This window comes from Chiloscyllium plagiosum, chromosome 5, assembly GCF_004010195.1.
Source record: "Chiloscyllium plagiosum isolate BGI_BamShark_2017 chromosome 5, ASM401019v2, whole genome shotgun sequence".
Classification (NCBI taxonomy): domain Eukaryota; kingdom Metazoa; phylum Chordata; class Chondrichthyes; order Orectolobiformes; family Hemiscylliidae; genus Chiloscyllium; species Chiloscyllium plagiosum.
Window position 1 is genome coordinate 103,109,473 of NC_057714.1, and position 14,413 is coordinate 103,123,885.

At 38.8% G+C, this 14,413-nt stretch overlaps 1 protein-coding gene across 1 annotated transcript in view; it reads right to left on the bottom strand.

The window, feature by feature from the left end:
- rbm33a (RNA binding motif protein 33a) overlaps positions 1 to 14,413 on the bottom strand; it is a 159,544-nt gene that overhangs the window by 101,330 nt on the left and 43,801 nt on the right. The window contains exons 7-8 of the mRNA XM_043691050.1: positions 12,254 to 12,418; positions 3,268 to 3,436 (exon numbers count right to left, since the gene is read on the bottom strand). Coding sequence (XP_043546985.1) covers positions 3,268 to 3,436; positions 12,254 to 12,418 — 334 coding nt within the window. The remainder of the gene's footprint in view (positions 1 to 3,267; positions 3,437 to 12,253; positions 12,419 to 14,413) is intronic.

Sequence of the window (14,413 nt, forward strand, 5' to 3'; positions counted from 1 at the left end):
GAAATTCAAGTAAAGCATTGTATCACTTGTTACCTCAAACTACAGATTTTTTCGTTCATGGAGAACAGGAGAACATTTTTTTTTCTGCTCTTCCTGACAGAAAGGATGTTTTATTCCCCATCTTAAGTTCTTCATGTGAGGAGGAGAAATAAAACCAATTTTCTAGTTGCCATTCACAATATAACAATGCAATGAGTGGGAGAACATTTGTAGGCACAGAAATTGCACTGCTTCAGTGACATAAAACTACAATGGCACAAATAATCTCACAAGCAGGGAATTCAAAACAGTTTCCCATATAATTGTACTAATCGTCTGTCTACACCTGATTTATCCATTTGTCTGTTCCTTTACATTAGTATGACCAAGTCCACAAACTCCCCTTATGATTTCTAATGAGATTTCCAAGGAAATAGAACACACAACTTTCAAATTTAGAGTATTAAAAATGAGTAATTCAGTTTTTTTAATTAAAGTCATATTACATCACAGATCCAATGCTACAAAATTAAAAACATTTATCATTCTCTGTAAAAAATAATATTCTTAATAGATATTTCAATAATCGAGCTTTTCGGTCTTGGATATGCCCTTATTCTTTTCAACGTTCCCAATTATAATTACGCAATAAAACCATCAACTCTTTTCCTGTCATGTCAGTGAACTTATCCCAGGAATTGTGACACTATACATGAGAAAGGATGACTCCAGTTTTAATCTCTCACCCTCTATACAAATACCACTGAACTCAGTGATAAAGTTTATACACGAAGGAAAGCTTCTTGGACTAGGACATCTGGTACGCAAGGAACTGTCCTCTATGAAGGAGTTAATGCTTTTAAGAAAGAGGGAAAAGGAGAGGAGGAAATGAGAAAATTGCAAGAATGAATGTGAAGTTAAGTACTCGCTTTGGGTGAAGGTGACTAGATAATAGACAATAGGTGCAAGAATAGGCCATTCTGCCCTTCGAGCCTGCACCACCATTCAATAGGATCATGGCTGATCATTCTTAATCAGTATCCTGCCTTTTCTCCATAACCCTTGATTCCACTATCCTTGAGAACGCTATCCAACTCTTAGATGGTAATTTCTGACATAAAAAGCAAATAAGTCATGGTCACTGTCACACATGAAGGCAATCAATGAACTGCAATTCAGTTTTACCAAGATAAATAAAGCTACTTGTCATGAAAGAGGAAATTTTAAAAAGTAATTATTAAACCAAAAAACACAGGATGACAATACGCAGATTTCAAATTAAGAAGCTACAGGACAGAAGTCAAGCATACTGTCCCCCATAAATTAATTAAAACTGAAAATTGTCTTTAGTTAGGACAACTGAGCCAAATGCTCAAATAACCTTGAGAGGGGTGAACTAAATAAATATCCCCCACCCTACTTATGATTTTATTTACAGACCTCAAGTTCCTCAACATCGTTCTAAACAAATGTCAGCCTACATTTTGTGCTCCAATTCTTTCTTTGGGTTACCAATCTCCAGACCTCCAACTGAGGCAATAAATAAGCCTCCTTCCACAGTTCAACTAACCCTTTCTCAGTGGTCTTTGGAAGTATCATAAACCTCCAATATCTCCCAACTCTGCTAATTTAAGTTTCGTTGGCATCCCAAACTCCATTTTCCCTAATTAATGACCCCTTACTCTCAGCTGACCAGGCTCCAGATTCTGAAATTCTTCAACCATGCAAATATCAAGAAACAGTGATAAATGTAGAAATGTAGAGACTGACAAAGATAACTAGTCTTTTGTATTTCGTAGGTCCCAGGAATCACAACAGGAAAACCTTTATTTGGCACCAAGGTATATTGTCAGCAAAATACGAAGTGAAAGTGGTATAGCTGGAATGATTTTAATGGCCTTTATCAATATCCTTTGCAGATATTTTGAGAAAAGATTCCAATATCTAAAATTTTGATAGAAATTCTTCTGGTTGTTTTGCACTAATCTCAACAAACTCTACAAAACAAACCATTTAAGCTTTTTCTTACAAGCTTCTATTAGAAGAATGGTGAATTCCCGCATAAACCTGCTCTGAGACTCATGTCTCAGAGAAGGTTTCCACAGTAGTGTGGTTCAGGAAACGCAACTTGTGTTATACGTTAGATAGTCATTCTTACTGGATAAGCAAATAATTCCAGAACCTCAATTCCTCAAATTGCAAGTACATTATAAATTACCTGAATAGCCTTGTCCTATTTCTGCAATCTCCCCCAGTTTTAGAATTAATCCAAAATTCTTCATTCCCTCACTGCATCTTGTGTAACTTCCCACCCTCTGTTTACAAAAATCAACTGTAGTTGTGTCTTCAGACGCATGATCGTCATCTATTAAATGCTCCCGTCCTTTAAAGGCTCAATGGAGAGAGCATGTCTAATTAAACGTTTGTCTGGCTTTCTCAAATTCTGCTTTTATGGGTCAGCACCTTTGAACAATCATTGGAGTGCTTGTTGTGTTAATCAGCCTGGTGTGGACGTATTTACTACAATGGCTAATTTACTTGCTGGACTCTCACAGCTATTCATTTATACATTACTAAGATATTGAAATTTTAAAATAAAATGGAAAAAAAGTGGCAAATATTCAGGTTATAAAGAATCTTTGAGGACAGAGTGCACATAAACCAGCAGAAGAGAGAGTGCACAAGTGCTTCAGGACAATGACCTGTGTAACCAATTACATTTCTAGCTACTCAGTTCTGATGAAGGATCAGCAACCTGAAACATTAACTGTTTCTTTCCACAGATGCTGCCTGACCTACAGACTATTTCCAGCACCTCTTTATTTGCATACATTAGAAACTGGATGCAGAACAAAATCAAGCTTAGCTGTAACATGCCATTAATCAAACATCATGCTGATTAAAAAAACAAATAACAGCAGATGCTAGAAATCAGAAACAGAGATTGCTTGAAAAACGTAGAAGGTCTGGCAACATCTGTGGAGAGAAAAGACAGTTAACATTTCAGTTCCAGTGTCCATTGTTCAGAACTGAAGGATGTTGCCAGAACTGCTGAGTTTTTCAGCAATTTCTGTTTTTGATCATTCTGACAAATATTAGATGAAATAATATTTAATGACTAATGAAGATACATGAACGCCGTCTCTTTCGTTGCAGCTGTCTATGAACAGAAGTTGACTTACAAAATGGAGAAAGGGTCAAATCAATGGTGACATCATTTTTGTCTCATTGAAATGATTAGGAAGAAAAATTTCAAAAGCAAAATTTTGTTTACAACAGATCACTTACCCAATGTGTCTGGAATGTTTCGCCTCTTTCTAGCTGCATCTGTTAACCGAATAACAGTTCCTTCTTTCCGTTCAGTTTTGAAACGCATTCTTCCAGACTCTTCATCATCTTCGTCTTCATCATCAGAGACTTCCTTTCTTTCTTCTATTTCCTGTATTTGTTTCACCACCTAAACATATAAAAATGTCACATTTCACCAATGACTAAAAGGACCGCAGTATTCATCTATTTCGTACTGAAAGATCAATATTTATCCAGTTTCTGGAATAAGACATGAAATAACACCTTGCAATTCAATTGAGTGCTTCCACTGACCTAACAATGATACTTTAATACGTTAACTGCCAATGTTAAATTTGACTTTAAATTGTTCACAGATTGTAGTTTTGCATAGAAATTTGTTGTGTAAAGGTGGACAAATCACAAACTAACTGCACTGCAGCTTGTAATGGTACATAAATTAGTCAGACTTTGGAATGGACATCCATGAGAAGACACAAATCTGACGAGAGAAATCCACTCAAGACAGTGATAAGTCTAAAAGGTGAAAATACTACCTAAATAAATTAAGCTGACAGCAGCATTTGTGCTACAAGAAGCTGTAATGGTTTAGGACTGGTTAATCTGATAAAGGAGAGAATAAATAGGGCATTAACAATTTTTTTTTCATGGCTTATGGATTTTTATTGAAGTAGCGTCAATAAATCCTTGATCCAATTTTGGATCAATTCCACACAAGAAAACCGACTGCAAATTTAATAAGGCTCGTGTTTGTTAATGCCAAATCTTTCAGCTTCAAGTTGGTGTTATTATATTAACCAAGATTCATCAATAATCCAAGCAAGCAAATGTGAACGAATGAATGCAGTAAATGTTTGTATAAATGAATAAACCAATCATTAAAGATACCAACTAGCATAAAAATCCTCACTGTTTCCTTGCTCTACTCATATCTGGCAGGTAACATTAACAAAATTAAGTATTATCAAGAACATGAAATACTGGAGTTTACCAACTGTCAGCTGCAGTCTAGTTTCAATGCATCACAGCATTTCACTGAATGTGCCATGGTTAAACAACATATACCATGCATTTTAAGTGCAAACATCAGTCTGCAAGATGAGTCATGACATGGCTGATAGATTAATAATTTTGGACAAGTCTCTCCATGTATTTTAAAATCTTATTTCAGCACATAGCTATTGACTTACAAACTTCCATGAAACTAGGAGTTCACATGAGCAGCTCTACTGGTACAATTATTATACTGGCTTGGATTTTTTTTTAAATTTAGCAATTGCCCATGGATGTTTGTGACAATAAACAGTTTTAAATTGTGCCCAGCCCTTCATCCCAAATCAGCAAAACTGTTGCGCAAAGACTCAACTGTAATCAAGTACCATCTATTTATGAATAATCGGCTTGCTAGTTTGTGTGCCATTTCCACTCAGCACAGTAAAAAATGCAATTTGCTGCAGCTGCTCCAAGCACTGCACAGTGTATTGTGCCCTACAGCTGCGTAACTCCTTCCCATTTTCCAGTCATCACTACTCAAACCCTGCCAAATCAGCTTTGTCAACAAGTGGTTCTGAATTTACTATTTCCAAAGCTTTCCACGATAGGGAATTCTAGTCTGCTCAAGTTTAGATATGCTACAAACTCGTCATGATCAGACAAATGTCTCTCTTCACAATAAATCATACAATAACTTGTGAAATTTGAATTCAATTTACAGATGACATAAAACAAAGGGGTACCGTGAACTTCAAGGAGGATAGCAATTGAATTCAAAAGTCACAGAAGGCTGGTGGTGTGGGAAGACATGTAGCAGTTGAAATTTAAAGCTGAGGATCGAATTAGTGTATTGTGGTAGGAAATAAAATGGAGAACCAATGTAAAGGAGAGAGCACAATTCAAAACAGGGTGCAGGACTAGAGAGGTCTGAGGGTTTGCTTTAACAGTTTGAAGGTGATATGGTAGATTGAGAAAGTGATCAAAATGGCATACTGGATTCCAAGCTTCATAAATCAATCTTGCACCAGCTTCATCCTAAATCAGCAAAATAGTGGTAGAAGAGTTCATTTATAGCTGATGAAACTTGATAAAATACTAGTGTGGCCTTCTAGTGAAACATTATATCCAATTCTGGGCACTATACTTCAGGAATTTTGTGAAGGTTTTACGAAAGGGGCAAAGACTTCAAACAATTGCTCGAATAGACCAACAAGCCAAACCCAGATGATGTCCATCATAGTAACAGTATGGCATGTAAAAGGAGTTGCCCTGGGATTCCTCAACATTGACACTGGAGCTTAAAGCCTCATGCAGTCAGGTCAACTTCTGCTCAGTGCATGTACTACCCCCCTCAGCTGATGCCCTGATGTACTTCTCCATGTTGATCAGCACTTGAAGGAAACAGTGAGGGTGGCAAGTGCACAGAATGACTCGAGGTGGGCATGTTCATTGCCAAGAATCACTTAGAAGCACCACCATCAACTTTATCATAACAAGTACAGTTGCTAGACTGGGTCAGCAGCAGATGGTGAGGAAACCAGAAGGAAAACAATTTGCCCTAGTCCTCATTAACCACCACAGGTATATCAGTTCATGACAGTACTGATAGGAATAGCCACATGTAGTTACTGTAGAGACCAAGTCCTGTCTTCACATTGAAGATAGTGTGTTGTGGCACTACCATCGTGCTAAATGCGAAAGACTTCAATTAGAGTCAGAGCGGAGGCTGGTACAATTGCAACATTTAAAAAGCAACTGGATGGTTATATGAATAGGAAAGGGAGGGATATGGGCTGGGTGCCGGCAAATGGGACTAGATTAGGTTGGGATATCTGCTCGGCATGGACAAGTTGGACCAAAGAATCTGTTTCCATGCTGTACACCTCTATGACTCTATACAGCATTGGACAAATGCTTCAGTCCAGCTCATCCATGTTGATCAGATATCCTAAATTAATCTAGCCCCATTTGCCAGCATTTGGCCCATATCCCTCTAAACCCTTCCTATTCATATACCCATCTAGGTGCCTTCTAATGTAATTATATCAGCTTTCACTATTTCCTCTGGCAGCTCATTCCAAACACGTAGCACTCTTTGTAAAAAAAAAAGCTGCTTCTTCGAGCTCTTTTAAATCTTTTCCTCTCACCTTAAACGTATGCCCTCTGATTTTAGACCCCCTACTCTGGCAAAAAGACCTAGGGCTATTCGTCCCATCCACTCCCCTCATGATTTTATAAACCTCTACAAGGTCAACCCTTCAGCCTCCATCGCTCTAGGGAAAATAGTCGCACTCTATTCAGCCTGCTCCTCGAGCTCAAACCCTCCAACTATGGCAACATGCTTGTAAATTTTCCTGAACCCTTTCAATTTTCACAACACCCTCCCTACAGGAAGGAGATCAAAAATGAATGCAGTATTCCAAAGTGGCCTAACCAATGCCCTGTACAGATTTGAATGGTGCTGGAAAAGCACAGCAGGTCAGGCAGCATCCAAGGAGCAGGAAAATTGACATTTCGGGCAAAAGCCCTTCATCAGGATGAGAGGAGGGCTTTTGCCTGAAACGTCGATTTTCCTGCTCCTCGGATACTGCCTGACCTACTCTGCTTTTTCAGCACCACTCTGATCTAAACTCTGGTTTCCAGCCTCTGCAGTCCTCACTTCTTCCTCAATGCCCTGTACAGCCACAACATGACCTCCCAACTCCTATACTCAATGCTCTGACTAAAAAAAAAGCATACCAACACCTTCTTCACTATCCTATCTAATTGCAACTCCACTTTCAAGGAACTATGAATCTGCACTCCAAGGTCTCTTTGCTCCGCAACACTCTGCAAGACCTTATCATTAAGCACAAGCCTGCCCTGATTTGCCTTTCCAACAATGCAACACCTCACATTTATCTAAATTAAACTCCATCTGCCACTCTCCAGCCTATCTGATCAAGGTCCCGTTGCATTCTGAAGTAACGTTCTTCACTGTCCACTACACCTAGATCTGGCAATGCAAAACCGTGCACACATGAAGTCCTGTGGACATCAGCAACTGAACTGTATTGAACCACTTAAGTAACCTCATGGCACACCATAAACATACTGCACCCATTTCTGCCCATGGAGCAGATTGAAGGCAACAGCATGGGTTCAATCCCTGTGGTAGTTCATGAAGCTTCCTCATATTGCCCCATGCTGGTGGAGTGGTTACCCTCAAACTACAAATAATTATGTCTCTCTCTACCTAATGAAGAAAGGTGCCATGGTCCTTTGTGACTGCAGCTTCACTATCACCAAACCAGGAAATCAATCCTGATTCAATGAAGAAGTTTGAGAAGCAAAGGTCATTCTTTTTTTTAAAAAGAGAAGCTTGAGAGGAAATTTGATACGATTGTTTAACACCATGAGGTGTCCAAAAGGACTACAGAGACAAATTGCACCCATTGGCAGATATGTTGTAATCATTCCATGACGATACAAACATTGATCTGGATGCTTCCTATGCTATTTGCTTCTTGGGTTATAGAACCTTGGATAAGAGGTAAACTATAGAGGATATGAAGGAATTTCTTAATTCAAAACGGTGGTGAATCTTTGGAAATCTCTAACCTAGAGTGTTGCAGAGGGTCAGTCATTAAGTATATTAAGAGCTTGGCAGATTTCTAAGTAATAAAAATATCAATACAGGGACAGTCCAGGAGAATGACTGACTAACTGTGATCTAGTTCAATGGTACTGCAGATGTAACAGGAATTATGATCAGCAGTAGACAATTCAGCTAATGTTTCTCTTTATCAAGGTACACCAAACAATACGAGAACACTAAATCACAGGAGCAGGATACTGTGCAACTACCAATTTGACCACAGATATCTAAAGCTCCATAAAGGAGGAATTGAAAAATATGCTTACGAAAGGGCTCTCAGATGAATATTGAAACAAAATTACAACATTGAAAATGTGACCATTCGGTTATGGGCTTCATAGACTGCTGCACAGAATTTTTTCCCTTGCAGCTGGATTAACATGCCAGGTGAAAGCTTCAAAGTTTGAAGCAAGTTACTTAAATAATTATGCTCAAGGGACTGTGACCCAAAACAATCTTAAATCAATCATTTTATTTTCTCTCCATCAATCTGAATTTATAGTCATTGTGAAAAATATCATGCTTAAAAAAGTCAAGAATGACTGGTTGGACAGAGAACTTCAACCCCCTGCCTTAAAACACACAACAGGCTCAACTATGCATGAATTTACCTCAAGACAAAGTTAATGGTGAGCTTAAGATAGGTACACTTAAAACTAAGCCCTGAGGATTTATTGCAAAATAAGGATGGATCTTCCTATTTGGGATTTTCAATTAGAAAGTCCTTAAAAATTTAGGTTCAACTTAAAAGTGAGCCAGTTGGAGCATCTCCAACTTGCTTTAAAAAATGTTTTAAGCAGAAAGACCATTTAAAAAAAGAATCAAGCAAAAATAGGATAAAAAGAGTAAATAAGAAACACTGACAGAAGCAGCAGCATTGGAGATTCGTCATACAGGTAGCAAAGCTACATAGGAGCATACTGACCTTGCCTATATAACAGCGTTTATTTCAGTCTAAGAGAGCGACAGCTGAAAATGTAGTTCAAGAGCAATTACGGATGGCCAATAAATGCTGGTCCAGTCTGCGACACCCACATCCCATAAACTAACAAAAGTAAAATTCACTATTGTGAACTTGTAATCAGGCTAAGCGCAAATGCCAAGCTTCCATTTTGTTTACTTTTTTTTGTTCTTTCATGGGATGTGCATGTTGCTGGCAAGGATGAGATTTATTGCCCATCCCCAAAAAGGAGAATTGTATTACTTACTGGAAAAGTGAAGCATTAAATATTTCAGGAACACCTCAGATAGAATCATAGAGATGTGCAGCACACAAACAGACCCTTCAGTCCAACTTGTCCTTGCTAACCAGATATCTTAATCTCGTCCCATTCACCAGCACTTGGCCCATATCCCTCTCAAGCAGCATCCAAGGAGCAGGAAAATCGACGTTTCGGACAAAAGCCCTTCATCAGGATGAAGGGATTTTGCCAAAAACATCAATTTTCCTGCTCCTCAGATGCTGCCTGACCGGCTGTGCTTTTCCAGCACCACTCTAATCTGGACTCTAATCTCTAGCATCTGCAGTACCACTTCCGCCATATCCCATTCAGCCCTTCCTACTAATGTACCCATCCAGTTGTAATTGCACCAGTCACCCCTTTCCTCATGCAGTTCATTCTATAAACACACCATCCTGTGCATGGAAAAGTTGCCCCTTAGGTCTTTTTTAATCTTTCCCCTCTCATCCTAAACCTTTGCCCTTTAATTTTGGACTCCCCCAGCCCAGCAAAAAGACCTTGCCTATTGTCATGAAGGTATAGATGTGTATTGTACCTTTAAGAGAGTTGAAAAGCTAGCTGGTTGAAAAGGACTGAAAGCGCAGAGTGTCCTGAACAAGGTAACAATGTAATACTTGGGTTGAAACAAATAGCAACATCTGGGTTGCCATGAAACAAAAACAAATTCAAACTCAGCCAGTTTAAATTATGCTCCAAGATAGCAAAATCCAATCAAATTCGAATTTAGTATTTTGATAATATTAAAACCAATGAAACGATCCAATGTTTTGGGGTATAAAACTGGACATTTTGAACAGTTAGGGGGAGAACTGCCAGAAGACCAATAAATGTAGGCTGCTAGCTCAAGAGGTCTCTGAAAGGTACGTGCCTTTGGAAGGAGTTTGCACAGTAGAACATTGAAACTGACCTAGACAGAATCTACACAGGAAAATCTACAAAGGAAACTTGACAAAGCTGATTGGTTATGAAACGTGACTTTTTTTTGGTTAAATTTTAATCAGGTTATTTTTAAATCAGACTAGTATTGTAGCGTGGGAGGTAAAAGATAGGTTAAAGAGAAAGAAGTTGTAAACAGTTGTTGGTTTTAATATTCTCTGTTGGACGTAAAGAAAAAAGTTGTTAATGTTTACTTGAAATAGTGACGTTTGGGATTGTTCTTTGCTTCTTTAATTTTAATAATTATAGCATGGGGTGAATCTCTTTTCTGTGGCTGGTTTAAATTAGCAGAGGGGTTTACCCAGGGTCGTAACACTACTTACCTTATCCATGTTCCTCATGATTTTATAAGTCGCTGTAAAGTCACTCCTTGGCCTCCAATGCTCCAGGGAAAACAGCCCTGGTCTATTCAGCCTCTTCCTATAGCTCCAACCCTGGCAACATTCTTGCAAATCTTTTCTGAATCCTTTCAAGTTTCACAACATCTTTCCGATAGGGGGGTGGAGACCAGAACTGCACATAATATTCTAAAAGTGGCCTAACCAATGTCCTGCACAGCCGCAATATAACCTCTCAACTCCTATACTCAATAATCTGACCAAGTAAAGCATACCAAATGTGTTTTTCACTATCCTATCTACCTGCAACTCCACTTTCAATGAACTACGAACCTGCACTCCAAGGTCTCTTTGTTCAGCAGCACACCCCAGGACCTTATCATTAAGTGTATAAGGCCTGCCCTGATTTGCCTTTCCAAAATGCAGCATCTTACATTTATCTAAATTAAACTCTATCTTCCACTCCTCAGCCCATTGGCCCTACTAATCAAGATCCCATTGTACTCTGAGGTAACCTTCTTCACTGTCCATCACACCTCCAATTTTGGTATCATCTACAAACTTACTAACTATACCTTCTATGTTCACTTCCAAATCATTTTATATAAATAACAAAAAAGCAGTGGACCCAGCACCAATCTTTGTGGCACACAATGAGTCACAGGCTTCCAGTCTGAAAATCAACCCTCTACCACCACACTCTGTCTTCTACCTTTGAGTCAGTTCTGTATCCAAATAGCTAGTTCTCCCTGTACTCCACGTGATCTAACTTTGCTAATCAGTCTACCATGAGGAACCTTGTCAAATGCCTTACTGAAGTCAGTGTAGATCATGTCCGCCATGCTGCCATCATCAATCCTCTTTGTTATTCCTTTAAAAAACTCAAGTTAGTGAGACATTATTTCCCAACACAAAATCATGATAACATGTTGGACATCAGTTATGTTCTAGCTTGAGGTCTCTGTTTTATGGCTTAAACAGTAATTTGCAATTTAACTTTCAGTTCCACGTGATATCACCCAATTCTGCCTACACTCTGCTGCTGTTGAAAATCTTATCTGTACTATTGTAACGTCCATACTTAACTGTTGATAAGCTTTGCTGAACAAGTTTTTAACCCCCCATAAACTTGAACTCAACCAAACGTCCTATCCATTCATCACCCATATTGACATCTTTCATCAACATCAGCAAGGTCTCAGTTCTCACTGTTGTTTCAAATCGCTTTGCATCCTTGCTGTCTTATCACTGTTACCTGTTTCCAGTCATTTAACCTCCAAAATCAGTTTCCTCCATGCCTACTTTCTTAGACATTGCCGATCTTAATCAGATCACGACTAATGACCATGCCTTCAGCTGGAATGCATACCTGGGTCTTGAGCTCCGGACCTCCTCCTCCTATAATCCTCAGACCCTCCTTTAAGAAACCTTTTAAAACACATACTGATTTCATTAGTCATCTTTTCTGATAGTCTGATATATGGCATGTTGCAAGATATTGCTTGATAACATTTCTGTGAAGTATCTTGGACACTTGATGTTAAAAACATTATGTAAATGCTCGCTGTTGTGAGGACTTGCATTTTTGTGAAGATCATACAAATCTAGGATCTTATAGTCTAGATCTTTTTATTAATATGGAAACGTCTTCATGAGATCATTAGAAGATATTTTATAAGTTGTCTATTTATTCCCCATATATAGTAGGGCCTCAGACTACTACTGCTAATTTCACAATCCAAATGCATCAAAAGGAGCCTGGGCTGATTCATCCATTATTTACTCGAGTCAAAAACACTTCACATTTTTGATGCTTTTACCTCTTCAGGTTCTTGCGCAACTTCAACAACTTGCTCCTGTGTATCTGCAGCTCTTGCTTCCTCATAGACTTCATTGTCCTGAGTTTGCAGGTCTTCTGGCATATCCTGGTCTGTGGCATAAAACTGGGTGTAGTCTTCATCCTGATTGTGAAGAAAAAGCGTACCCTTGCAGAAAATTGTGTAATTCAAGATATTAGAAAGTGCATCTAATTGTTTTTTTTCTTTTCTATTTCAGACACTACTCAGCATCATTGTGAAGTGATCTAGTTCCCACATAATGAATTGATAGCTCTATTTATTATAGAGGGAACAGAATGTTTCTTAAACACCTTTACTGACCTGGTTATATTCAACTTATAGCTTGGAAACAGTTGGTTTTACAGACTTACATACCCAAGCCATGGCTAGTTCAGTTTAATTCAACCTTTCATTTCGTATTGTTTCGTGCATATTCTTAAGAAAAAAAGCTGTTGAACCTTGTTTCTTAGACTCATCAGAACAAAATCGCAAGACTACCAAATCTCAAAGGGAATAACGAGTTACATTGCATGAGTACTAGTTGGTAAGTACAGGTCATTCTGCTATAACGCGTGTTTCATTAACATGAATTCACTGTAACAAGATTGATGAACTGGGGATTGTGTGTACTGGTTATAATGCAATTCCAGCTATATTAGTTTAAATGGTGCTGCTATTATACAATTTTTTTATAACACAGGATTGCATGAAAACAGAACGACCGCATTGGAGCAAAACTGACTGCAGATTCTGACTGGAAGAGCGGTTTTTCCAACTGGAGAAATGATGAATAGTGGCATGAACATAACTTCCATATACAGCACCAAGAATAGGGAGAGACAGTGACTTCACAGCAATGTCATTGAACAAGAATCCTGAGGCTAAGGCTAATGACAGAGGTTGAAGTTCTATAACAACAGCTGATTAAACAAATTTAATAAATAAATTCTGGAAGATAAAAGGTGCTATTAATTATCGTAACCAGGAAACTATTAATGAAGTAAAATCCTATCTGGCACGCTAATGCCTTTTCGAATAGAATACTACTGTCCTTGCCTGGCCTGACCAACATGTGATTCCACATCCACAGTAATGTGATTCTGAACTGATTTTTCAAATGGCCTAGCAAGCTGCCCAATTCATGGAAAATTAGGGAGGAGGCAACAAATGCTGGCCTTGCCAGTGACATCCTCATCCCAAAAATGAAGAAAAAAAGGCCCAGGATTAGAACTATACAGCTAGCTGGCTAAGTCCTAAACAGATCTATGAAGTTAGACCACAGAGTAACCATGGTCTCACTCAAGGTGGAACAAGCTGGCAGGGCTGAATGGTCTACTCCTGTTCCTATGACTTAGCTGCAAGACACTGTCTGCAACAGATTGGAAGAAAAGAGAAAAACACACAACTCACCCTCAACAATTTACCTTTCCCAGATGCATATGCTCATGACAATATTAATACAAATAACAACTGCAGAATCATTGTAGACATGAAGCCCCATCTTTACATTCCACATAACTTTAACTACCACCATCCTAAATGGGATAAATTTGAACAGTTCTAGCAATTCAAAACTAGACATCTGAGGGGGGTTGTGGTCCATCAGCAGAAGCAGAATCATATTGCAATGTAATCTGTAACATGCAATAAATGAATTGCACACTATTCCAATCTGTAACCTCATAGTGAGGCATATGCCCTACACTTCATATCAAGCCATAGTTCAATAACGTGTTTAGGAATGTAGGTCAGGACGGGAAACAGGTGTACCTAAAACTAAAATCAACGCGAAGCGTCAATGCAGAATGAATTTGCAAGCCAAACAGCAAAAGCATCACACTCTAACAGTGCTAAACAAACCCACAATCATAGGAACAGATTTACATTCTTCAGTCCTGCTACATCTGTTAATGAATAGTGGACAATGAAACAACTGGAGCAGGAGGAAGATCCAGTTATCTTCATTCTCAATGATGGGAGCAGCCTAGCACGTCGGTACAGAAGACATGGCTCAGCAGCGTAAGGGAAAAGAAGCCTGCTGAATTGGTACTCCATCCACCACCTTTCCACATTCACTCCCTCCACCAAGGCTCAGTGACAGCAGTGAATGTGTTGCTAGAAAAGCGCAACAGGTCAGGCAGC